At 38.3% G+C, this 26,122-nt stretch overlaps 1 protein-coding gene across 5 annotated transcripts; it reads right to left on the bottom strand.

Moving 5' to 3' along the window:
- Positions 1–18,883: 18,883 nt before the first annotated feature.
- Positions 18,884–25,401, bottom strand: LOC142610112 (GDSL esterase/lipase CPRD49-like). Of its 5 annotated transcripts, XM_075781831.1 has the most exons (10): positions 25,179–25,401; positions 24,490–24,567; positions 23,857–23,997; positions 23,443–23,538; positions 23,194–23,342; positions 22,686–22,884; positions 20,935–21,036; positions 20,725–20,819; positions 20,422–20,616; positions 18,884–19,718 (listed from the first exon to the last, which is right to left on the bottom strand). In XM_075781831.1, exons 1-5 carry the CDS (start codon positions 25,287–25,289, stop codon positions 23,340–23,342), a joined length of 429 nt encoding a protein of 142 aa, XP_075637946.1. In that variant the 5' UTR covers positions 25,290–25,401; the 3' UTR covers positions 18,884–19,718; positions 20,422–20,616; positions 20,725–20,819; positions 20,935–21,036; positions 22,686–22,884; positions 23,194–23,339. The 5 variants fall into 5 exon arrangements, with proteins under 5 accessions (XP_075637946.1, XP_075637945.1, XP_075637947.1 ...); XM_075781830.1 differs by lacking the exons at positions 18,884–19,718; positions 20,422–20,616; positions 20,725–20,819; positions 20,935–21,036 and having other exon boundaries at positions 22,562–22,884; XM_075781832.1 differs by lacking the exons at positions 18,884–19,718; positions 20,422–20,616; positions 20,725–20,819; positions 20,935–21,036 and having other exon boundaries at positions 22,562–22,884; positions 23,463–23,538.
- Positions 25,402–26,122: the final 721 nt, after the last annotated feature.

Raw genomic sequence — 26,122 nt, 5'->3', positions numbered from 1 at the left:
CCGAACGGTAGGTAAAAATGGTCTCCTTTGGTACAATCTCCTCCGCCGGGTCTATCCCGTACGGTTGTTTGCAATAAGTAGTGAATCAAAAAGCATTCTATGAACAAATTCCTTCATAGCCTTCATAAAATAAGATTTGAGTGTCATAAAATGTGTATAAGAGCATTTTCATCAAAGGTGTTAAGAATATTAAATGCTATTTTTTAGCATTTTTAACACATCAAATCATAAAAACATACCTCTAATAAAGATGCTATGCTAAATATTTTAGCATTTATCTACAGTGACTTGTTATTGATAATAGCTCGTTATAGCAAAATTGTAAACAAAAAAAATACTTTTTTTTTATTTCTTCTCTGATCTCTCTCACTATTCTCTTCTTTCTTTTCTTCTTTCTTTTTGTCTCACAGATCTTACTTCTCTCTTTTCTTCTTTCACCGACATCAACAACTGAAAAATCACGGTGGTAGTGGTGGTGTTGAAGTTTTTTTTTTAAAAAAACTTGTGATTCTGATAGTGGTTGTTTTGGCTGGTGGTGTTGGTCTATTTTAATGGGTTTTGTGGTGGGTTGTTGATGACGGTAGTTGTTGTGGTGGTGGTTTTGTTTTGGGTTTTTTTTTTTTTGCCGTGGGTTGTGGTTGCCACAATGGTGGTGGTGGGGGCTAATGGTAGTTGTTTTGGGTTTTTTGCAGTGGGTTGTGGCTGCCACGGTGGTGATGTGGGTATGATTTGGTGGATCTCGATACTAGTGGGTCTTTGTTGTCTTGTATTGGTGGTGCCTCGGCGACGGTTTTGATGGGTCTTGGTGGTGTTGTTGAAGTTGTAAAAAAAAAAAATAGAACCTTTAATGTTTGGTATATTGTAAAATGAGGTGTTAAAATTGTTAAAGTAGTGTTCTGAGATGTTAAATGCTAAAATTTTTGACTCTCTTGATGTGAATGCTCTAACCAATTAAACTGGTAGGATTTCATCCAATTCTCATATCATACCATTAAAAATGCATTTAATGTCTTTGCTTATGGAGGTGTTAGGTTGTTAGCTATTAGAGTAAGATGCACAAATTCATTGTCTAAGAGCACTCAAATTAGTGTTTATATAATAGAAAAAGTAGTACATTTTAACCAATCAAGCCCAAAATCCATCCACATTTGGCTATGTAAAGTTGTGTAAAAATATATGTTTGCAATAGTAATCGTGTAAATTTACATTGACATTATTTATTTTGTATTTTTTTGTGTAAAGAAAAAGAAACAATTAAAAAAATCAAGAAAATTTGACATTTTAATGAAAATGTAGTGTAAAATAGATAATCTGATATGTGACATTTTGAAAAGTATGTAAAATAGAAAGAAAAAAAGAAAGGGTTTTATGCTAAAATAAACATAAATATTTGCTCTAGTTGATACGAATGTCATTCACTGAGAGTAGAGATAGGAAGAGAGAGAGAAATAGCTTTTCTTCTCTCTCATATACACATGCACTCTCTCTACCCACTGGACACTCAAAACCCTATTTATAGAATTTCACATTGGTACTAACGAGAAGTTGTGTATATGTAGATTGGATCGGACTCGTTGTGGACATACTCATTAAGTTGTTTTGATCTCTAATCCAAAATTTCTTACAGTAATAGATAAGAAATTAAAGAATCATTCAATAACTTCCACCCAATTATAAATTTGATCCAAGCCACCCATAAAGACCCAACCTTAGCAAAAGATGCCATAGATGCCTCAAGATTGCTTCCTATTCCAATTAACTCCATTTCTAATGCCAAAGGCTCCAAAACCACCCCTTTCTTTGGGGAAACAAATTGCCCACCAAGCCACCTTAACGTTAAGGAGTTGGTGCATGTGTTGTGTTATGTTGTCTTAGGATTAGTGTTTGTATGTTTAGACCCCTTAGAATAGATTGTTTAACCTAAGATATTAACCAAGTGATTACTTAGATTAATTATTCAAATCTAGGTCAAACACAAACAAATCATATCATGCAAAGATGTGGAAAAGTAAATAACACCATGATATGATGATCTAGAAAAACTAATAAAACTAACCGTTTTAAGGTAAAAACCTAGAGAGGATTTGACCTAACTATCCTCAAAGTAAAGTAAATTCACTATAAGATAATTGAAGTTTTTACAATCCAATTTAACCGTAAATCTTTTACTACACATGTAGTAATTTACTGACACGACTATGTGTAAGTTTCGAATCCACGAACTCATTCTCTTGGATTTACACTAACACAAGCCGCCTTGCTTATGACTTTGAAATCCCACTCAAATGTTTCAAATCACCTTCAGTAATGATCTTGATGCAGCAACTATGTTCTACCAACACTTGATTGTAATTTTAGCTCCGGTATATTCTTATGTAGTTAGAAGGTACAAAACCTCTAAAATCCCACAGAGTAACACACAAGTCTTCCAAAAGTCTTTAAAACATGGTTAGAGTTTCCCTTTTATATGTGGAGATGTTTAGATGAAGCCCTAAACATTTTTGCGGGCTTGAGCTAGTTTAAAAATCTGTAGAAATTTTTTTTGATCAACCGAGCCTAATTCTCAATCGGTCGAGCAAAGGCAGAACCACTTTTTTCTACAATCAGTTGGACTTAAAACTTGAAACAACCACTTTTAAGCATTGTCTAAAAACCTAGACTAGACATGTTTTATTCTCGGTTTGTGTGTATATATGTCTGTGTATATATATATATATATATAAATGATGAAATACAAATAAAGCCGACTGAGGCTATTTGATTACAATGACTGAGTCACTGGATTACAACTGATAATTAAACTCTTGGCTGGAAGAGGAGGGAATTTTGGAGTTGCTGAAGTTTCTCCTAAAATTGGACCTGCTGAAGACTGAAGTCTTGCTTCCCTTAAATAGGCTGGAGGGAGCATTGGATGCTGCTGGATTATTGCTGAAATTACGGAGAGTAAATTGCTTTTACTGAGGTGAAAGCTGTTTCCACCGAAAGCAATAGTACTTCGGAATGATTGTCTGTGAACAGTAAAACTTTCACTAAACTTTTACTATTCATGCTATAGTGATTTGTCCTTTTGCCTTTTCACTGTTGAAATAGTAACCGTACTGGAATCTTATCCTGAGTTGCTTGAGTCAGGATGCTTTAGTCAGTATCAGGAGCATCTGATGGATATCCATCGTAAGGATCCCATGGGGAATCTTCATCAAAATTGTGCTCGTGATAACTGGCATAATGGTTGCAAAGTCCACAATACATCAATGGCTCATAAACTGGTTCCTTAGTGATGAACCGGTTGAGATTCATGTAATCAACCCTTTGGAGATTTGGAATAGCAGCAGAATAGGGTTTGTTGGTGAAAACAGTGATTCTTCCTGTATTACCAACATGATGGTAGTCTTCCCATAAATCTTGCACTTTATCAAGGATTTCATTGGTGGAATGTCCTCTCCAGCATTCTGCAAGAGTGTAGGGATAACTATAAGATAAGTGAGAATCTCCTTCATACCAGGGCCCTTGATGGGTATGGCCATTAATGAGGACTAGATGAGTGGATGGTTGGACTGTCATCCAGTTGTTTCTTTCCCATTGTGGGATTGTGCTCCAGCATCTGATAGAAACAAAAGGACTTTTGATTTTCTTCACAACCTGTTGGATGATTTGGGGAAACTGGCTGATCTGTTCATGGCTTGATAGTTTGATCATTTTTATGAAACCATATTCGAATATTTTTGATAGCCAGCTGGGGTCCTTGTCAGGTTCAACTTCAAAGTTTATGAGGAGTCCTGGAAAAGGAGAATGTTGCTCATAGACTCTGAGACTATTCCCGAAATGCTTTTCCCATTCATTTTGTATTGGGTTGTCACCTGTATCTCCTAAATTTGCATATGGATAAGGAGTGGTGATCAACACTTTGAAATGTTTAAACCATTCGTTAGAAGATTCAAACATTGCCTTGGATCCTAAAATACTGGTTTGTATCTCAGGAAGCAAGTTGGCAACAGCACTTCTTAAGATAGACTGAGTCTTAAGACTGAGTCTAGCATAATCAGTGCCCATAATAGTCTTTTTATCCATGGAATGGATATCCTCTTCGCTAAAGAGTTGACCAGGGAATGATAGATTTCCCGCCTCAAGGTTTACTAGGTGGATTTCCATTGCTTTGAGGGTTTTTTGGAAAAGTCTATTGCTGTTTTGGGTAAAGGCCATTTGAAGGTTATCAAGGATGAATTTAATAGAGGCTGGCAAATTTGTATAGGCTCCATTTTTGAAGTGGTATTTTCTGGATAAGACTTCCTGTAAAACAATAGCCATATTGCCACTGGAATATGTCACTGTTGGAGGGACAGATTCCTGAAGGGATGTTGCTTCTCTATGGCTGGTAGAGGAAGCGCCTTCATGCTTTACAAAAGACTGTCCCGCTGGTAGTCTTTTGTCTTGAGGATAGTCCCTTGCGGGTACTTTCCCCTTGCCCTTCTTCTCTGCTGAAGAAGTCATCTCCCACTTACTAGTGGTATTAAATATTGCTTTCTCTTTATCCTGCGAAGAAAGGTTTGGACCATTTGAGATTTTCAAATAATTGCTAAAAACCCTTTTGCTTTTAAAATTGGTGGATGCAGAGATGCCAATATTTTTATGATGAATGCATGATGTCAATTGATTAGAGTCAAAGGGATAATCAATTGTTTTGGCTGAATCAAGTTGCTGGGCTTGATTACTGGATGGAAGAATGGTCAAGGTATTGAGAGTTTTTGATATAGAAGCTTTCTGGAGGGAGCAAACTTCCCAAGGTTCAGGGCTTCTTATGAACTCAAATTTGACAGACTGACCAAAAGGATGGGCTGTGATTCCTTCAGTATCAGTGATGAAAGGATATAATAAACACAAGAAAGGGTTTCCTAGGATGACTCTATCTGTCATGTTCTTGACAAGGACAAATTTTGTCATAAAGGATATGCCGCCTTGGCAAACCTCAGCTTGTGGGATATTGAAATCAATTTGCATTCTCCCGCCACTTGCGGATGTCAATCTTTCCCTAGATTTTTTGAAGTATTTGGAGGGAATGATACCTTCTTGGATGCAGTTGAGATCAGCACCTGAATCAATTAAAGCTATGACCTCAAATTCAAAATCTTTGCCAATGACAATCCTGACTTTGGAATGCCATTTATGGAAGTTAATCCGACTGATAGTGTCTACGAACAATTCTTTGCTAGGTTCTTGGATAAAATCAGCTGTAGGGTTAACTGTTTGATCAACTTCTTCATCTGAGGGACTTTCCTTATTGCTTTGATGAGAAGTTTTTTCCAAGAGTTGGATTCTACGATTAAGGAGATCATAATCGACCCTAAGGATGGTTAAATTTTGCTTTAGGATTTTGACTTCTGATTTGGTTTCCTTAATTTCTTTCTGAAGGTCGTTGACTGTAACTTCCTTCTTGGACTGGGTAAACCTGTTGTAAATTTGCTCTAAGTCTACCTTAGGTTGCTGGATTTTAAGGGCAGGCTTGCTGGTTTCCTTAACTAAGGTCTGATGGAAAAGGGTAAGCTTCTGGGCTTTGATAATAGGGTCTTCTATAGCCTCTATGAGGTCTAAAAGAAGTTCTTCTTGTCTGTTCAACACATTGATGGTTTTGTTTCTGCAACAACCATCTTTGCATGGCGTGGGTTCATCCGGGCCACTAGAGGTACTGGTACTAGAGGAATCAGAGGATGACCTGTATATTTGCCTAAGCTCACTGTCACTAGCACTGCTAAAAGACTCACTGTCAGAGCGGTCAAGTTCTAGTAACTTGAAGATCTCATCTTTTCTGGGTTGGTCATTAATGAGGGCATTGATAAGGGATTTGGCTTTAGCTCTACACTCATTCTTGAAATGACCTTTCTTTCCACAGTTGTAGCATCTGCCTGATGCTTGTGGAATGGGTTCCTTGGATTTTCCTTTCTTATAGAAATCATCAGTCTTGTACTTCTGTTTTCTATAGTACTTGGTTGCTTTCTTCCTATAGGATTTCTCAAAGGATTCCTTTCCTTTGTGCTTGGATTTCCTCTTGGAAGGTTTGACAGAGGGTAAGCCATACTGAGTGCAGAAATGTCCTATTTCATACTTGGCTTTATTCTTGTTGATATGGCTTTGGATTTTGAGATCTCTGCACATCTTCATTCCTTCACTTCTAATAGTGCTAGAGATGTCTCCATAAGTTAGGTTATCATAATCTATGACACCTATGGGGCTGCAAAGGGTTTCTTTAACCTTCTGACTGAAGAGGGTTGGTAGACCGTTAATAAATTTCTCCGTCCAAAATGGAGAATTACAATCTCTTCTGTGCATGACCCTAGTGGTAAAGACATCTTCATACCACTTGTAATCTCCTAGGGTTTTACACCTAAGGTTACTTAATTGCTCGTAAATCCTAGCTGTGATATTGCTGGGTCTTCCTATGAAGTGTTTCATGATAGTATAAATCAGGGTATTGACACCATCGGGAATTCCCTGTTCTATCTCATTGATGATGGGGTTTCCATCCTCATCTTTCTGGATGGCGTACTTGATGTCTTCTTTAGACACTTCAGTAAGGCAATTGTTCCACCATTGCTGGAGTTTGCCTGTAAAACCTAATGCCATCATTTCAATGACTTTTTTATGGGGACGACTTTCGTCCAGGTAGTTGTTGGCTACCATAGTCATATGCTGGATTTTGTTTAGGATTTCCTGTTCTGATAAACCATCTATGTTCCATTCATAGAGTCTACCGGATGATACTGAGAATTGGCCACTAACATTCCTTTCCTCATACCGGAGGTCAGGGGGTGATGGTCTAGGGTACCAATTCTTGGTTGAGCTGGTTGGATCAGGATGGTAAAGCCGTTTTACCTCTAAATCCTGAAACTGGTTTTCTAATTGATCAAACTCCTGATCAGAGGCTTGGCTAGAACTGCTAGAGTCTGATTGGATGTCCAGAACATTCATTGATGAAGGGGTGGCTGGTTCCTTCTTTACTAGTTCTTCTAGCTTCTGGGCCACTATCTCTAAGGCTGTCTTATCCTTAGGATAACTAAGGCTGGTGTGTCTGGTTGTGGGTAACTTGACTAAAGGCTTTTCTAAGGTTTGGATCGGCTTACTAGAGCTTCCTGGTTGGAGGATAACTTTGTTTTCGATCCTATCTTCAATTCTGTCAAGCTGTTTTCCTATGACATTTAGACACCGGTTGGTATAGTTGTTTTGCTCAATAACCTTGTCAACAGGCTGATGTCTATCTATGGTGGCTTTGAAAGGAGAGGCTATTATCTCCGTTCTACGATGGTTGAAGGTTATGGCTTCTAGGGGTGGATGACTAGACCTTACAACTTCCTTGGTCGCATTGGGTCCTTCTATGGTCCAGGTTTTGGTGAGGACACAAAACTGCTTGTGCTGGCCAAAATACCTTTCGAAGTATATGAAAAATGGGACATTACGGGATATCTCCCTCATGAATGCCGTCCATGAATCAAATACTTTTTCTTTTTGATCTTTGGTATAATTGGCTTTATAGGCTTCTCTTTTAGTCCTGTTTTCCTCAGAACTAAACTCCTTGCCTAACTCTTCTAGGTCAGGAGCGAATTCTCTGTTTAACACTAAGATATTCAGAGATTCCTCTTGCTGATCTGGAGGCTGTTCCATATCAGTTCCAGATGGGGATGGGGGGGATTGTTCTTGATCGTCTTCCTCATTGACAATCGAATCCTGTTTGGCTGTGTAGCAAGGTGTGGTGAGTTGGGAATTGGTTCTAACTCCCTGAAGCTGAACACCTAAATCTCTTCTAGACCTAGGAAAAGGTGATCCTAAAGGTCTGGTTGAGCTACACTGGGATGCAGGTCTATCTCTAAGGTAGATAGGTGACTGCCTATGGGGCTGCTGTAGATCGATTGGAGATCTAAACCGGGATGTGTCCAAGGGTTGCCTACACTCATAGTCTAGAGGAGTGCTAAGCCTAGATCTGTCGAAAGTTAACCTAACCGTGCCGTCGGCTAGTTGTTGGACAAATTCTAGATCTGGATTCTGGGCTGGGTTTTGGATCTGTAGAGCATGATTTTCATTTTCTAACATCCAATTGGCTGGGAAAGTAATTTCAGACCATTTAAGGGTTCTGGGAATCCTAATCTTGGCGCTAGGGTCCGTGGTCTGGATGAGGGTTGTCTCACCTTTTTGTCTCCTATCAAGTGCTCCAACATTCATGTTCGTTCTCATGCACTTGTAGTAAACTCTGTATATCAAGGCTATCTGGCTGGTTCCCTGGGTCATGAGGGTTCCATGTGTCTTGATATTGAGGGTGAGGGCTTTGATAACTGTTTTGTCATGGAGAAAGATGCTAAAATCTGGAAAACAGTTAAAATGGATGGGTCCGTTACTAAGACTGGTTTCTATGGTTCCTAGGAGGCTGTCATCGAACCTGATGTGACGAGCATCTCTAAGGGCCATGAGGATTGAGCTGTTCAAACCTCTTCTGGTGAGTGGTTTCACTCCAACTTGGACTAATCCTATATGTAGGAAGTTATGTCCTTTGTCTTTGTGACTCTGGATAGCTGAGGGTGATAACAAGTAGCACGTTTCGTACTCCTTGTTGATTCCATAGACTTGTTCTATGGTCTTGACATGGTAGTCTGTTTTGAAAGCTGTTTTCAAAGACCATGAAGACTTATAGAATTGGCTGGTAGAAACCTTTGGGATATTCCAATCTCCTATGTCTAGATCTAAATCGGATAGCTCATAAGTCTCCGAATTAATTGCTCCTACGTCCGCCGGGATGTCTAGTATAGATGTGGGTTGGTAACTTCTACTCCTGTTGGACGAGTAACTTCTAAACAACCTATTCATGATTCTGGGGTTACAAGTTTAAATCAACAATTACAACCTAGTCACCTTTATCTTCAAACTTCTGGATCTAACCTTTAGATCTGAAGCACAAGTATACAACTATGGGATAGACACCTGATCTGTGAACTCCTTTCCGCCGGACTCTCCTCCAATAATGGGGACCACCCTAACACGCCTTCTCTCGGCTTCAACGGGCTGACCAAACCAAACCTAGGAAGATTTTCGGCCTCTTTAAAGAACAGAGAACACCACAGACTTTGGTAACAAATCTCACAGGTATATAAATCTGCAATAATCCTTAGGGCTAAACACAGAAATAGGAAGAATAGAGATAACAGAGGAAGCAAAGGTTAATTTGAACAAATAATCACAGAATAACAAATAGAACGGTTAGAAGGAGGCTCAGCCTACCATTTGCAGATGTAATAGAAAATAGTGAAGTAATAGCAGACGAAGAAATAAATAAAAGGGAACGGAAGAGTTATCATGAAATAGATGTAAAACAAAATATGGGGTATGGGAGACATATCCATGAAAATAATTCAAAATAATTATAATGCCAAAAATAATCTGGATAACTATGGCGGCAGTGCCGACCAACTTGATTATATGATAAACAGTAACTTACAATCCGACCGGGCCAAACTTGGCTCTGATACCATAAGGGGGTAAGTTACAGGCTAAGGCCGGTTGGGGCCAGTGTGCGGAAGGTAAAATGATGAAATACAAATAAAGCCGACTGAGGCTATTTGATTACAATGACTGAGTCACTGGATTACAACTGATAATTAAACTCTTGGCTGGAAGAGGAGGGAATTTTGGAGTTGCTGAAGTTTCTCCTAAAATTGGACCTGCCTCAGAATGGAGAAATGGCTTCCTTAAATAGGCTGGAGGAGGCCTTGGATGCTGCTGGATGATTGCTGAAATTACGGAGAGTAAATTGCTTTTACTTAGGTGAAAGCTGTTTCCACCGAAAGCAATAGTATCTTGGAATGATTGTGTCTGTGAACAGTAAAACTTTCACTGTTTTCATGCTACAGTGCTTTGTCCCCTTGCTTTTCTGGATTCGGACACTGTTGAAATAGTAATCTGTCGGGGAATCTGCTGGGTACTGTTCATATCAGTGGCTGGTGCTGATTTTGAATAGTAACCAGATTGCTATCTTATCCTGAGTCAATCGCTATCCAAATTATACCCGCTGTAAGGATCTTGGGAATCCTGGAAAGGGTCAATTGGACTGTGGTTAACTGATCCTTCAGAAGCAGTTGGAGAGACCTGTTCTTCCGATTCTAGCTGCTGAGAATGAGCCATTAGTTGCTGGGCTAATTCTTTTAACTCTTTGCTGGATTTTCCAGCAAGCTGGATAGAATCTAGGCTAGTCTGAGATCTTGTCCTGTGGGCAATGGATTTCTGGACTGGAGGAGGATAATCCTTATAAACCTGACTGATGATTGGATTAATCCTAAGGCTGTCCCACCATTTAACTGAGAATTCTCGGTCCAAGAGGTTGCTGTTAATTGTGTATTTCCACATACTGATCCAGTGGACCTTGTACCTCTGGGAGAAGACCAAGATTACTGGGAACTGGGATCTGTGCTTAGAGGAGCTGCACCTTGAATCAAAGTACCTCAAAGCATCTTGTAATGGTTCTGGAAAGATTTGAGGGATAGATCCAAACATTTCCCACCACTTTAGGAACCAGGAGGGGGTTTGGCTGTCAAAATCTTTGCTGAACATTAAGAACCATGAATGGTTAAATTTCTGGTTCTGGAAGAAGAGTACTTTTTCAAAGGCATCCATGTAGTCATAATAGCTGTAATGGAGTACTGAGCCTGACGGAGATCTGTAATTTTTGAGGATCCTTAGCAGGGAAGGATGCTGTCCCCATTCTTTGCTACTGATAAAACCTGTGATGATGAATTTGTGATAGAGGACTATTGGGGTGTCCCCTTTGCTGTAGATATTTTCTATTTGAGCAGACTTTTCCTAGGAGAGGATGCTCTTATAGAACTGGATATTCTTCTCTGGGTGCTTGGGTAAGAAATGCCAGTTTGGTGGCAAAACTTCCATAGCTAGGGCTAGAGGATCTGTTATATGAACTAGGTGGGGTTCAATATAAGAGATATGTTGGGTAAAGGTCTTTTTGACATAAGAGGACTGTCCTTCTCTTCTGGTTGGATAGGAAGAAGGCCTCTGAGTTTGGATATGGCTAAAATGTTCTTCTATCTGATAAGGGTTGGTTGCTTTGGGTGCTGGAGAGGCTAAGGCTGAGCTGTAGCTGGGCTGACCATATGATGGCCTTTCATAATTTGGTTTTGGGATTGATGAAACCAAATAACGATTGGCAATGTTTGATGGTGAAGCAGGGTTATTCTGCCTAGGGCTTTTTGCCTGAGATATTGGGACAATCTTTCCTGTGGTTTGTGATTGGCTGGAACCAATAGGGTTTTGCTGTTTAGATGTTTTAGGGGGTTGGGGCTGTTGTACGGGTTTCTTCCCGGACATCTTGGCTGTGACTCTGCAAAAATTCACGGGTTAGGAAATCAGGGATGCTGTTTTGACTTCCTTCAATGAATTCTAAATCAAAGTCGAAAACTGAAAGGATGGCTTGCCATCGTGCAAAAATCTGTTTTGATGCAATGTTTTGGACATCTTTTTCTAAAACATGCTTTGCAGATTTACAATCAATCCTAATTAAAAACTTTTGATTTAAAAGATCACTTTGAAATTTTGAAATGCATAGTACTATAGATAGTATTTCTTTTTTGATAGTACTATAATTAATCTGAGTGGAAGTCCAAATTCCCGAATGGAAACAGACTATCTGTTCAGGAGAATTGGGATTAACACGCTGGAGGAGAATGCCACCGTAACCTATGTTTGAGGCATCGGTCTGGACAATCTTGAAGGAATTGTCAGCAGGGATCCCTAAACAAGGAAGGGTTTTGACATATTGTTTGATATGCTGGACAACTGTAGTATGGGCTGGAGTCCAAGGGGATGGATTGGTTCGAAGTCTATCAAAAAGGAGTTTGCATTGTTGCCTGAGATTTTGATAGAAATCTGAGATGTAATTGAGAGAACCTAGAAATCTCTGAAGCTGGGTTTTATCTAGGATTACATCTGGAAACTTATCTGCAAACTGGATAGCTCTGTCTATGGGTTTGATAACACCATGATGAATATCAAAACCTAAGAAACGAACTCTAGTTTGGAAAAGTTTGATCTTGGGGGCTGAAACAACAAGACCATTGAGGTTGATGGTGTTGAGGAATGCTCTTAGGTGCTTCCAATGTTTTTCCAAAGATTCTGAAAAAATGAGTACATCGTCGATGTACACAATGGCATGGCTGGAGAATGGATTAAAAATCTCATTCATGATATTTTGGAACTCAGAAGGTGCATTTTTGAGACCAAACGGCATCACATTCCATTCATAATGACCGAAGGGTGTGGTAAAGGCTGTTTTATACCTATCAGGCTCTCTGATTTGTATTTGCCAAAATCCACTCTTCATATCAAACTTGCTGAAGACAATTGCTTTGCTAAGCCTGTTGACTAAGTCCTTTTTGTTGGGAATTGGGTACCTTACCCATTCTAAGACTTTGTTGAGGGGCTTGTAGTTGATAACTAACCTAGGGACACCTCTCTCTATCTCAGCATTTTTCTGCACATAAAAGGCTGGACAAGACCATGGTGATCTAGATTTCCTGATAATTCCTTTTTTAAGGAGGTCCTGTATCTCAGCTTTGCAAGTATCCATAAGTTCCTGGTTCATTTGGATAGGCCGAGCTTTGGTAGGGATATCCTTTTCATTGAAATCTTTGACATATGGAAGAGCTACCTCGTGTCTCTTTCTATGCCAAAAGGCTGTGGGAAGATCAGAGCAGACTTCCTGCTTAAGTTTTTCCTCAAACTTTCTGATCTCTTCTTGGAGGGTTTTACAAGCTAGTTGGTCCTCAACTTTCTTGTATCTAATTTCCTCTTGAAGGTACTTAAGATGTATGGTCTTAGCACTGATCAAGTTTAGGGTGTTGGAGGCGATTTTAGCTTGGATGGTGCTAATGTTCCTAGGCACCGGTCCACTAATAAACTCAAACTTGATAGTTTGGCCAAAGGGTTGGGTAGTGATTCCTTTACTATCAACTGTGAAAGGGTAAAGGATACAAAGGAAGGGATTTCCTAGGATGACCTTGTCTGTCATATTTTTGACAAGAACGAATGTGGTTTTGAAGCACATGTTATCTTGACAAACGTGGGCTCTAGGAAGTTTGAAGTCAATCTGCATTTTTCCGCCACTTGCGGATGTCAATTTTTCCCTAGACTTTTTGAAATATTTGGAGGGAATGATTCCTTCTTGAATGCAATTAAGATCAGCACCGGAATCAATTAAGGCTATGACCTCGAATTCAAAATCTTTGCTGATGACAATCCTGACTTTGGAATGCCATTTATGGAAGTTAATCCTAGTGATAGCATCTAAGGATAATTTGTTGCTGGGTTCATAGATGAGATCAGCTGTAGGGTTAACTACTTGACCAACTTCATCATCTAATGAATCTTTATTGCTATGATGAGAAGTGCTTTCTAAGGGTTGAGTTTCCTGGAGAGCCTTAAGATTCTGCTTTAAGGCCCTAATTTCACACCCTGTTTCCTTGGATTCTTTTTGAAGGTCGTTGATCTTTACTTCCTTTTTGGACAGGACAAACCTATTGTGGGATTGGTCCAAATCTACCTTGGGTTGATGGTCACTGGGTTCAGTTTTACTTGGTTCCTGTTCCGAAGGCTGTTGGCTAGGGCTAGGCTCCTGAGGGAGGTTTTGGTGAGAGGTTTTGGTGCTGCAATCTCTCTTGAAGTGGTCACGTTTGCCGCAACCATAACATTTTCCAGGCTTATTTTTCTTGGTTTCTCTATAGGCTTTGGAAATAGGTCGATGAGCTCTACTAGCACGTCTTTCAGGTCTTTTTAATCTCAGGTGTTTCCATTTGGCTTCTAGGGTTTCATCATCTGTGTCAGAGGAGGAATTGCTAGAGGTTGTACGGGTCTTTAACATCTTAAGATGACTAGTACAATTTGGTAAAGGAACGGCTGGTTTCTTTGCTAGCTCTTCAAGTTTCTGGGTCACTATCTCTAAGGCTGTCTTATCCTTAGGATAACTAAGGCTGGTGTGTCTGGTTGTGGGTAACTTGACTAAAGGCTTTTCTAAGGTTTGGATCGGCTTGCTAGAGCTTCCTGGTTGGAGGATAACTTTGTTTTCGATCCTATCTTCAATTCTGTCAAGCTGTTTTCCTATGACATTTAGACACTGGTTGGTATAGTTGTTTTGCTCAATAACCTTGTCAACAGGCTGATGTCTATCTATGGTGGCTTTGAAAGGAGAGGCTATTATCTCCGTTCTACGATGGTTGAAGGTTATGGCTTCTAGGGGTGGATGACTAGACCTTACAACTTCCTTGGTCGCATTGGGTCCTTCTATGGTCCAGGTTTTGGTGAGGACACAAAACTGCTTGTGCTGGCCAAAATACCTTTCGAAGTATATGAAAAAGGGGACATTACGGGATATCTCCCTCATGAATGCCGTCCATGAATCAAATACTTTTTCTTTTTGATCTCTGGTATAATTGGCTTTGTAAGCTTCTCTTTTAGTCCTGTTTTCCTCAGAACTAAACTCCTTTCCTAACTCTTCTAGGTCAGGAACGAATTCTCTGTTTAACACTAAGATATTCAGAGATTCTTCTTGCTGATCTGGAGGCTGTTCCATATCAGTTCCAGATGGGGATGGGGGGGATTGTTCATGATCGTCATCCTCATTGACAATCGAATCCTGTTTGGCTGTGTAGCAAGGTGTGGTGAGTTGGGAATTGGTTCTAACTCCCTGAAGCTGAACACCTAAATCTCTTCTAGACCTAGGAAAAGGTGATCCTGAAGGTCTGGTTGAGCTACACTGGGATGCAGATCTATCTCTAAGGTAGATAGGTGACTGCCTATGGGGCTGCTGTAGATCGATTGGAGATCTAAACCGGGATGTGTCTAAAGGTTGCCTACACTCATAGTCTAGAGGAGTGCTAAGCCTTGATCTGTCGAAACTTAACCTAACCGTGCCGTCGGCTAGTTGTTGGACAAATTCTAGATCTGGATTCTGGGCTGGGTTTTGGATCTGTAGAGCATGATTTTCATTTTCTAACATCCAATTGGCTGGGAAAGTAATTTCAGACCATTTAAGGGTTCTGGGAATCCTAATCTTGGCGCTAGGGTCCGTGGTCTGGATGAGGGTTGTCTCACCTTTTTGTCTCCTATCAAGTGCTCCAACATTCATGTTCGTTCTCATGCACTTGTAGTAAACTCTGTATATCAAGGCTATCTGGCTGGTTCCCTGGGTCATGAGGGTTCCATGTGTCTTGATATTGAGGGTGAGGGCTTTGATAACTGTTTTGTAATGGAGAAAGATGCTAAAATGCGGAAAACAGTTAAAATGGATGTGTCCGTTACGAAGCCTGGTTTCTATGGTTCCTAGGAGGCTGTCATCGAACCTGATGTGACGAGCATCTCTAAGGGCCATGAGGATTGAGCTGTTCAAACCTCTTCTGGTGAGTGGTTTCACTCCAACTTGGACTAATCCTATATGTAGGAAGTTATGTCCTTTGTCTTTGTGACTCTGGATAGCTGAGGGTGATAACAAGTAGCACGTTTCGTACTCCTTGTTGATTCCATAGACTTGTTCTATGGTCTTGACATGGTAGTCTGTTTTGAAAGCTGTTTTCAAAGACCATGAAGACTTATAGAATTGGCTGGTAGAAACCTTTGGGATATTCCAATCTCCTATGTCTAGATCTAAATCAGATAGCTCATAAGTCTCCGAATTAATTGCTCCTACGTCTGCTGGGAGGTCTGGTATAGATGTGGGTTGGGAACATCTACTGCTGGTGGAAGAGTAACTTCTAAACAACCTATTCATGATTCTGGGGTTACAAGTTTAAATCAACAATTACAACCTAGTCACCTTTATCTTCAAACTTCTGGATCTAACCTTTAGATCTGAAGCACAAGTATACAACTATGGGATAGACACCTGATCTGTGAACTCCTTTCCGCCGGACTCTCCTCCAATAATGGGGACCACCCTAACACGCCTTCTCTCGGCTTCAACGGGCTGACCAAACCAAACCTAGGAAGATTTTCGGCCTCTTTAAAGAACAGAGAACACCACAGACTTTGGTAACAAATCTCACAGGTATATAAATCTGCAATAATCCTTAGGGCTAAACACAGAAATAGGAAGAATAGAGATAACAGAGGAAGCAAAGGTTAATTTGAACAAATAATCACAGAATAACAAATAGAACGGTTAGAAGGAGGCTCAGCCTACCATTTGCAGATGTAATAGAAAATAGTGAAGTAATAGCAGACGAAGAAATAAATAAAAGGGAACGGAAGAGTTATCATGAAATAGATGTAAAACAAAATATGGGGTATGGGAGACATATCCATGAAAATAATTCAAAATAATTATAATGCCAAAAATAATCTGGATAACTATGGCGGCAGTGCCGACCAACTTGATTATATGATAAACAGTAACTTACAATCCGACCGGGCCAAACTTGGCTCTGATACCATAAGGGGGTAAGTTACAGGCTAAGGCCGGTTGGGGCCAGTGTGCGGAAGGTAAAATGATGAAATACAAATAAAGCTGACTGAGGCTATTTGATTACAATGACTGAGTCACTGGGAACATCTGGCTGGTTCCCTGGGTCATGAGGGTTCCATGTGTCTTGATATTGAGGGTGAGGGCTTTGATAACTGTTTTGTCATGGAGAAAGATGCTAAAATCTGGAAAACAGTTAAAATGGATGGGTCCGTTACTAAGACTGGTTTCTATGGTTCCTAGGAGGCTGTCATCGAACCTGATGTGACGAGCATCTCTAAGGGCCATGAGGATTGAGCTGTTCAAACCTCTTCTGGTGAGTGGTTTCACTCCAACTTGGACTAATCCTATATGTAGGAAGTTATGTCCTTTGTCTTTGTGACTCTGGATAGCTGAGGGTGATAACAAGTAGCACGTTTCGTACTCCTTGTTGATTCCATAGACTTGTTCTATGGTCTTGACATGGTAGTCTGTTTTGAAAGCTGTTTTCAAAGACCATGAAGACTTATAGAATTGGCTGGTAGAAACCTTTGGGATATTCCAATCTCCTATGTCTAGATCTAAATCAGATAGCTCATAAGTCTCCGAATTAATTGCTCCTACGTCTGCTGGGAGGTCTAGTATAGATGTGGGTTGGGAACATCTACCGCCGGTGGAAGAGTAACTTCTAAACAACCTATTCATGATTCTGGGGTTACAAGTTTAAATCAACAATTACAACCTAGTCACCTTTATCTTCAAACTTCTGGATCTAACCTTTAGATCTGAAGCACAAGTATACAACTATGGGATAGACACCTGATCTGTGAACTCCTTTCCGCCGGACTCTCCTCCAATAATGGGGACCACCCTAACACGCCTTCTCTCGGCTTCAACGGGCTGACCAAACCAAACCTAGGAAGATTTTCGGCCTCTTTAAAGAACAGAGAACACCACAGACTTTGGTAACAAATCTCACAGGTATATAAATCTGCAATAATCCTTAGGGCTAAACACAGAAATAGGAAGAATAGAGATAACAGAGGAAGCAAAGGTTAATTTGAACAAATAATCACAGAATAACAAATAGAACGGTTAGAAGGAGGCTCAGCCTACCATTTGCAGATGTAATAGAAAATGATGAAATAATAGCAGACGAAGAAATAAATAAAAGGGAACGGAAGAGTTATCAAGAAATAGATGTAAAACAAAATATAGGGTATGGGAGACATATCCATGAAAATATATATATATATTTTTTTTTTAAATCAAAGATAGAAAGCTTTATTGATATAGCAAAATATTACAAGCTGGACTACATATCATACACAGTGGACTACGAAAAATAAAGCACATGTCAGTTCTCAACGAAACAGAGGCCAGAAGAAAGAAAAAAAATGCAGCAGTGAAAAGACACACTAGAACAGAGTATACTCAAGTTGTTTGTGCTGCCATGAGGTGCTGCTAATCTGTAAAGAGACCCAAAGCACCATCATAGATGTGCCTTGGCTGAAGTTGAGTCTTTTCGAAGTAAAATTTGTTCCGTGCCTTCCATAGAGTCCACACAATAACTGTTCAAGTCTCAAGGTCCTGCTGGTTCAGCCTGGTTACCATAGTCCGAAACAATTCGAAGAAGTCTGATACACTGTTCGAACACTTCTGAATTCTTCTACTTGCCATGGACCAGACATTCCTAGCAAAGGGGCACTCCCACAGCAAATGAAAAGGGGTCTCTAAGTGTTGGGAGCAGATTTTGCACCTCGCGTCGACCTTCACCTTACGGCGCTGCAAGTTGTCTTTTGTGGGCAGGATATTTGAACAAGCTCTCCACAGAAGGTAGGGCCACATTCAGTTTCCACACCTTCTTCCAAAGTCTGCCATTATGCCGTGCTTGTGAGTGCTCACCTTGGGATTGATTTTTGAGGCCAAGAGCAATTTTATTGGCTGTCTTCGCTGTAAAGTTTTGGGCCCTATTTTTGGGTAAATTACAAAATGGTTTCTATCCTTTTAATTTGGTTCATAACCTTTTGATTGTGTCAATTTAGTCCGAACATTTCTAGTGTCGTGTCAATTTAGTCGATGCCGCTATTCCTATGTTTTAATCTCGAACACGACAAGATCCACCTGAATGAACTTTTATTAATTAAGTTCTGAACCACCAAGTACATAGCGTATGTTTTCATGAGCTTCAATAAATTGGCACGTATCAACCATATCGTATGGGATCATTGAGCTGTTTTTTCTGTTTATTTCCACACTTTTAAAATAAATAAATAAATAAAGGCCATTTAGCCCCATACTAAAAGGAAATTTGGCCGAATGAATTGGCTTATTCACATAAGAAATATTAAAGGCCAAATAAATGGTCAAAACTAGCATTTGTAATAGGATTGAGAAGTTCAACAGTGCGAGCATATAGAAACTTTACAAAATATATTTATAAAGGCAAAAACTGCCAAACAGTTAAAAGTTATACAAGCTAGCTTTTCAAAATAAGGTCAAAGAAAAGAAATACAGACTAAGAAGAGTTTCCTCGAATTGAAAATTATCTAATATACTGCGAATCAGTGACCAGTTATTTCAGTTAAACCTACTTCAATAGTCAGGTTCTTCATTTCTTCTTCAGATCTAGAAAGAGACTCAGACTGTCTTGACACTTCATTCTGTTGGAGCAGTCCATCCACAAATGCTTTAGCCTCAATCTTTTTCTGAACACATCTATTGACTTTGGCTTGAGCCTTGCAACGTTCTTGTTCTGCTTGCATCAATTCATTTGATGCGGTGGTCAAATCTTGCAAAGCATCAGCTACTTGAATTTTGAATGCTGCTCTAGGATTTGGAGTGTGAGAGATGACATGATTAAGAGCTTCAATTCTCTCTTTTATCTCTGATCTGAGAAAGGTCTTTGACAGAGTTCTCATATTGGTCCATGAACATGAATTGGACCTTCAATCCTATCTTCTTTATGCATGTAGGGGAGTATGGATTGACAGAGTTCATAGAATCGACCTTGAGCAACATCGTCTAGGAGAACTTCATCTACAGAATTGACCAAATAAGAGCGAATGCACAGTAAAGTCTCATTCAGGTTGACGAAATCCATATTTGATGATGCTGAAGGTATGCTTGTTTCAAGATTATCAAGTACAGCACGAGCCTTGGCAGATATGTCTTCATCATCCCCTTGTTCTTCAGTTTCTTGCACTCTTTTTCCTTCATCTTTTTCTGTCAGATTCATTGAAGCAAAATCCTGAAAAAGGATAAAGTTGGTTAGATAAAAATGTAAACTTGTGAGAAGATTTAATAATAGCTTGACAAAGAAAGAAGACATTCTGAGTTGGAACCAACAATTGGTATACTACAAAAGGTATCAAGTTCAACATCTATGGAAGGATCCATTGTGGGGGTTCCTGAGATGTAACTCAATCCATGTTAAAGGTATATTGTTTCTGATAACATCAAAGAAAATATACCTGAAATGATCCTTAAACACTTGGGCCAGGTATCCAACAAGCCTTGAAGTGCTTCAGGGGTGTTGAAATAGGACAAGTAGATGTCCCACCATTCCTCGAATGGTTTAGAGGATTCAGACCACCTCCAGATCAATTTCAATTTAAAAGATTCTGTTTGAGCTTCATCTTTGGAGTTCAAAACATTGATTCCATCCATTTTTACAGTTGCTCTCTCATGCCAAGGCACATTGCATGTTTTTGTATTATGATAGTCAGCTTAGGTTATTTTAATTTCAGCTTCACATCAGAATCCCTTTAAATATGTTTAATTTTTTTTTTTTTTTTGCACTTTGACATTAATATATCATATCAATATATATTTTCATAATAATTTATGTTATACTTTTGATCATTCCTTTAAGAATAAATAAACAGTATTTAAAATTTTATTTAAATAAAAATCCCATGCATGGTATGGGTTACAAGCTAGTTTTATGATACCTGTTAGTCTTGAGCTTAAAGCTGATTTTTCTTGTTGTACTGACACTTTTCAGGAGCAAAAGTTTTGTGCCTTCACGGTTCCTCCTATGCTCTCTCTTATCCCTTTCAATTTTTTGTTGCTCTTCCATTTCTTTCTTCTTCCTTTTTTCTTCTTCTTGTACGAGCCTGATCTGCTTAGCTTTCAACATTTCAATCCTGCTTCACAAAAAAAAAAAAAAAAAACCTTAGGACCAAAAGCACAATGGGCTAAATTTGCATCACCTAAATTCCCAAGGATTAAATCTCTGGATGGTAAGATTTAACCTTTTTACATAACCCAATCAAAAACTTCTCATGTGAATCCAAATACTTCGCAGGTTTCACATGGCCCTTGATGCAGACAACCCCTTTTCTGCCACCTAAATTATTTTTAAAAACTCAAAAGCAACCATTGACATATGATTCGTGAAGATAACAATTAATTAAAAACAAAACATATGCATGTCATAACATTTGGTTTATAAATTGACTTACCAAGTGTTTTTCCTTCTTGGCCTCCCCCTCGACTTTATGTTCAGCCTCCTCTTCCGCAAGCTTCTCCATAATGAGCTTCTTGTGTCCCAACAACACCAAACCCTACAAAGCAAGCAAAACTTTTTATACAAATCCAACATCAAAGCCTTAAAAATAAAAAAAAAAACAAAAAAAATACAAATGCATCATCTTGAAAAATTACATAAGAAACATATGAACACCGTTGACCAGTAATTAATCAATACTCCCAAATTGCAAACTCATATGCGAATACAGTGACGAAAACGTGTTTAAAAGCAAAAATTTCTGCTTCTGCTCAAAAGAGAGTTTGGGGGGGGGGGGGGGGGAGATTTCAATGTGGTTCGCTTTCCTAGTGAATGAATAGGGGAAATTTTGACCACCTTAGTAATGCAAGAGTTCTTTGATTACATTTTCTCTCGAGGGCTAGTGGATTTGCCTTTGGAGGGGTGGAGATTTTACGTGGTCCAGTATCCATTCTCATTCTTACATTAACAAATTTTTGCCCACTCCGCTCTTAAAGAAGCATCTTTCTATGATTACTCAAAGGTGTCTATTTAAGATATTATCAGATAATCACTCTATTTTATTGGAATGCAGTGTTGTGCAATGTGCAACAGGGCCCTTTCGATTTTGGAAATATGTTATATGTGAGCTAAAGGCGGGATGGTTTTGTTGAAAAGGTGAAAGATTGATGGGATTTCTCTCTTGTCTCTCTCTTCAAATCATGAGTTTTCAAATTGGGAATATATATGTCTCTTAATAGGTCACTTAAAATGGGTTAGTAATGGGTAGATGGATATTTTTAATTAGTTGGATTTTGTGTTTTGATTTTTAATATTAAATTTGTTGCCACATCACTTAAAAATTTGACATGTCATAGTTTTGTTAACTATGTAGGCATTAAACTAATGGTTATTAACACCAATTGCGCTCATTTTTTAAACTTAAAAGGCCAATAGCGCTCATTTCAAGCGTAAGAGACTAATAGCACTCGGTAAGTAAACTTCAAGGACTAATAATGTAGTTTTATTTTTTAAAAACTGTAACAACAAACAATATTATTGTTATTGATTTTTTAGAATCAAAAACATGTTTGGTAAGCTGAAAAAAAAAAAAAAAAATCATTCAAGAGAATTTTTTTGTGTTTTTTACAAAAGAGTATTTGTGAACCTCACTAGAATAATTAGAGAGCTTTGAGCATAACTCACATGAATGCAGCTTTGAACCAGACAAACTTGTAGTCGTATCAGGTAGGTACTTGTACTTCATTTGAGATAATTCTTTTTGCATATTTTTTGTGCATACTACTCTTGCATTATAATTGCGGCCAATTATCATATCTACTAATTTTAATATTTCAGGTATGGTAGACGCTTTTACACATATAATCATACTCAGTTGGAATTGTTTAATTTTAAATGGGATCTTCTATAATTTTACATGTGAGGGGTGGTTTCTTGGTTTCTTTTAATTATTTTAAGATAAAAGTAGATAGAAACTTTTAATTCAAAAAAACAAATTTCAAATAGAGGGTGTATACCATGCAAATAACATTTTCCTATGAAAAAAAGAAAAGAAAAAAAAAAGACATACAACACATTAGAAAAGAAAGAACACGATTGCAATCAATTTAATCTTTAATTTTAGCAATACCAATCTTAAAGTTTCGAACTGCAAAGTACAAACATATATTTGCTATGGAAAAAAAATTAATTCAATATATTTAGGACCTATTCCTGTTTCACGTGTCTGAGGAAGCAGGCGTTGGAGATGTTGGATAAGGTCTTCTCATCAAATATTTGGGTTCAAACACCTGTTCAAATTCAGTTGGCAATGACTTACAGAGTAGACTTGGTTCCCAGTCGGCCTCTCTAAAAACCTTCAATAGCCACTATCTTGCACCCCTCAGAAGATAAATGAATTCCATCCCTGGATAGAAATCCCAGAGAGGTCAAAGTAAAATCGAAGATTGCAATGCTTTATATACAACAATAACAACAACAAAGTTTTAGTCCCAAAATTTTGAGCTTAGCTATATATCTTCAACAAACGAGTCAAGGTCAGCCATATTTATTCCTTTTAGCCATTCTATTTTATCCACAATCATACTCTCTATCCTTTGCTTAAGTAACAAGGTTTTTTTTACTACTTCTATTAATGTTATATATTGAGGCTTAATATTTTATTTACACTGCCAAAAAAAAACCTACAGGCTACCGCTCATGTAAGCAAACTTACGTGAAGCAATCAGTTGCCCAACCAATTTTTTTTCCTGAATTGCGGTCCAAAGATCAATAGCCTTAATGTCCATCTCACGACACAGATTTAAACAAGCTTCAGAATATATTTGGCAAGACTCATTTGTTCGCAACTCAGCTACGTCATTACTGTTCCAGTAAATATATTCCATTAGAAACTGACGGATTCCAGTTTAGAATGTGATATTAGAACTAAGAAATGCTCTAGGAAACAATGACAAACAATTACAAGATTGTTGCTATAAACACCTATATACTCGCGAATTTTTGCCTTGTTGACAGGAAGAGCACTAAGAAAGATAATGCGAGTCTTCTCTGAAAGGCTCTGGAAATCAAAGAGACCCTTGTTAGAATATGCACCAAATTACATAATCAGGTAGTGCAAATCATGTTTGCTTCAGGCACTGCTTGAGAATAGTGGCCAACGCAAACTGCACCAAATAAATGTCACCAAAAATTATAGTAGTTTATAATGATTCTGACTTGGGCAGGCTACCACATATTTAACAGAATTGATTGACAATCAGTGGGAAACATATATTTTTTAAGAAAGAAAAGAAAAGAAGTCCTATTTTTCAAAATGGATCAGCTATTTATACACATTCAAATAACAATAAAGTGTTACTGTGGCATGAAAGATTACCTTCAGATGGGTTGCAATAGTCCTCATATTTTCAACATATTCAGGAAGTGGTACATGAGGGCTTAAGCCGGATGGGTGAGCTAGCATTGAATCATTACCACCAAAGTAGACTATCACCAAGGAAGGTTGTACAGCAGCATCCTTAAATGGAATTATAGAAGATAAGCATTAAAGTACACACCTATAAGGAGGAAATGTAAATATATGCTAATAAATAAAGGCCAAAATGACCATATACCACTGTTTAGAAAAATATGTATGGATCTACTACTGTTTGCGAAATATTTAGCAATCTATCACCTTTTTTAAACTCGAATTTGTAAAACTCGAGTTTACGACATAAACTCGAGTTCTTTTAAAAAATAGCTTTCAAGTTTGCTGTGCTATTTTTTATGGAACTCGAGTTCCATAAAAAAATTTCAAAATTTTTCCATGGAACTCAAGTTCATGGAACTCAAACTCGAGTTTCCAATTAATGGTAAATCTTTGCATATTTCAGAAATAGTGGTGGATTGCAAAATAATTTCAAAAACAGTGGTATCAACATTTTAGCCCTGCATGTGTAATTTTTATGAGCATATAAAACTATAAATTAAAGTATGCTTAAAATTCAACAGTAAAATTACACAATACCTTTGGAAAAACTTGATCCAAAACCTGTAGAGCATGCCTCGGAGTCCAACCATTGTATCCTCGCAACAAAATATCTGCCTATACTCAATTGCAGATTGAAATCAGTTATGCCAGTAAAACATAGAAGCAATTGCACAACATTTATTGGACTAGAAAATGTCAAGAACCTTAGTTTGTTGAAAAATCTGATCATTTATAGTTAAACAATTTCATCCTGATTTGAATATCTTCTTATCGAATAAAAGTAAAATTTTCAGTAACTCTTTCTTTTACTTTAATAAGCTATCGAATAGACAATTTGCAGTCTTATCTCTAAGAACCAGATTCAAAGTTAAGAACTTTGCCAAAGCTATTATACAAACACCCCGAGATACCACGTGAGCTAAAAGGCTTTGGCTAAACACAATAATTCTGGTTTATACTATTCCTTGCAGCTAACATGGTGTCTCTTTGACATTAAGTTTTGCTATTTGTGGATCCCATTTTAGCAAGTAAAAGTTTGTCGATCCCCCAACCAACAAAATGCGAAAAATACTGACTAATCACCTCACCAAGTTGCAAAAAAGTAAAAAGTGTACTTATCTTTCACATCAAACATGACTACATTGACCCAGAAACTGAAGGAAAAAAAAAAGAAAAAAAGAAGAAGAAAGGAAGATGAAGAAGAAGGAAAGAAGTTGAAGAAGTACCTTAAGAGCATATCTGTCAGCAAGAATAGCACCCCATCCATCGTTACTGTAACTGAGTTGAGCTATGGATGAACCAAATAGAACAAACTGAGGTCTCATTGGCCCAACCATCTCTGTTTACCTCTCTCTGTCAGACACACGCATAGGGGATAACCGGATAAGGGAAACCTGAGGTCTGATTGCGATTTGAAATTTTTTTTTTTTTTTTTTTTTGGGACATAACAAATTGTTACACAACAGCGTTACCAAAAAAATAAAAAATATGTTAACAATTTTATTACATTTTTTAAAATAATTTTAATAAAACAAACTCGTTACTTGTTTTTTTTTTATTATTATTTTTTTTTTATAGATTTTATGGTATCCGCTTCATTGCAATTACTCTGATTTTCATTAAGCTAAAATATTAATTAGCTTTTAATGTATGTGAAATGCAAAACCTAGATTTCTTATTCGATGACATGAGTTTTTCACGGTTGAAGTAAACTGGAATACTGGAGCCCAAGAAGTATTAGAGCATCCACAGCAGTGGAGCTAAAAATTTAGCTTTTTAGCTCCACCAAAAGTTACTTTATCTATTTTACCTATTTACTTTACAAAACATGCTGCAGCAGTGGATCTATTTTAGCTTTCAACACAATAAAATAATATAAATATCACAATAAAATAATATATCCACTACAATAAAATAATATATTCATTACAATAAACAACCATCACAATTACTCGCAACCGCTACCATCGACTCTTCCACCGCCACCGCAATCGCTACCGCCACCGCAATCGCCGCCGCTACCGCCGCCGATTCTTCCACCACCGCAACTGCCACCACCACCGCAGTCACTACTGCCATAGCCACCGCCACCACTACCACCAACACCGATTCTTCCACCACCACAGCTGCCGCCGCCACTGACCCTTCCACCACCGCCCAAATTATACTT

This window comes from Castanea sativa, chromosome 9 (assembly GCF_040712315.1).
Source record: "Castanea sativa cultivar Marrone di Chiusa Pesio chromosome 9, ASM4071231v1".
NCBI lineage: Eukaryota > Viridiplantae > Streptophyta > Magnoliopsida > Fagales > Fagaceae > Castanea > Castanea sativa.
The sequence above is the reverse complement of the archived record's forward strand: the minus strand, read 5'-3'. Positions and strand labels throughout refer to the sequence as shown.

Excerpts from the sequence above, each read along its gene's own strand:
- LOC142610112 (XM_075781831.1), bottom strand. The coding sequence starts at position 25,289 with ATGGTTGGGCCAATGAGACCTCAGTTTGTTCTATTTGGTTCATCCATA. Across the intron at positions 23,998-24,489 it reads TGGATCAAGTTTTTCCAAAG|GATGCTGCTGTACAACCTTC; the intron begins GTATTGTGTAAT and ends ATTCCATTTAAG. Across the intron at positions 23,539-23,856 it reads CTATTGCAACCCATCTGAAG|AGCCTTTCAGAGAAGACTCG; the intron begins GTAATCTTTCAT and ends TTTGATTTCCAG.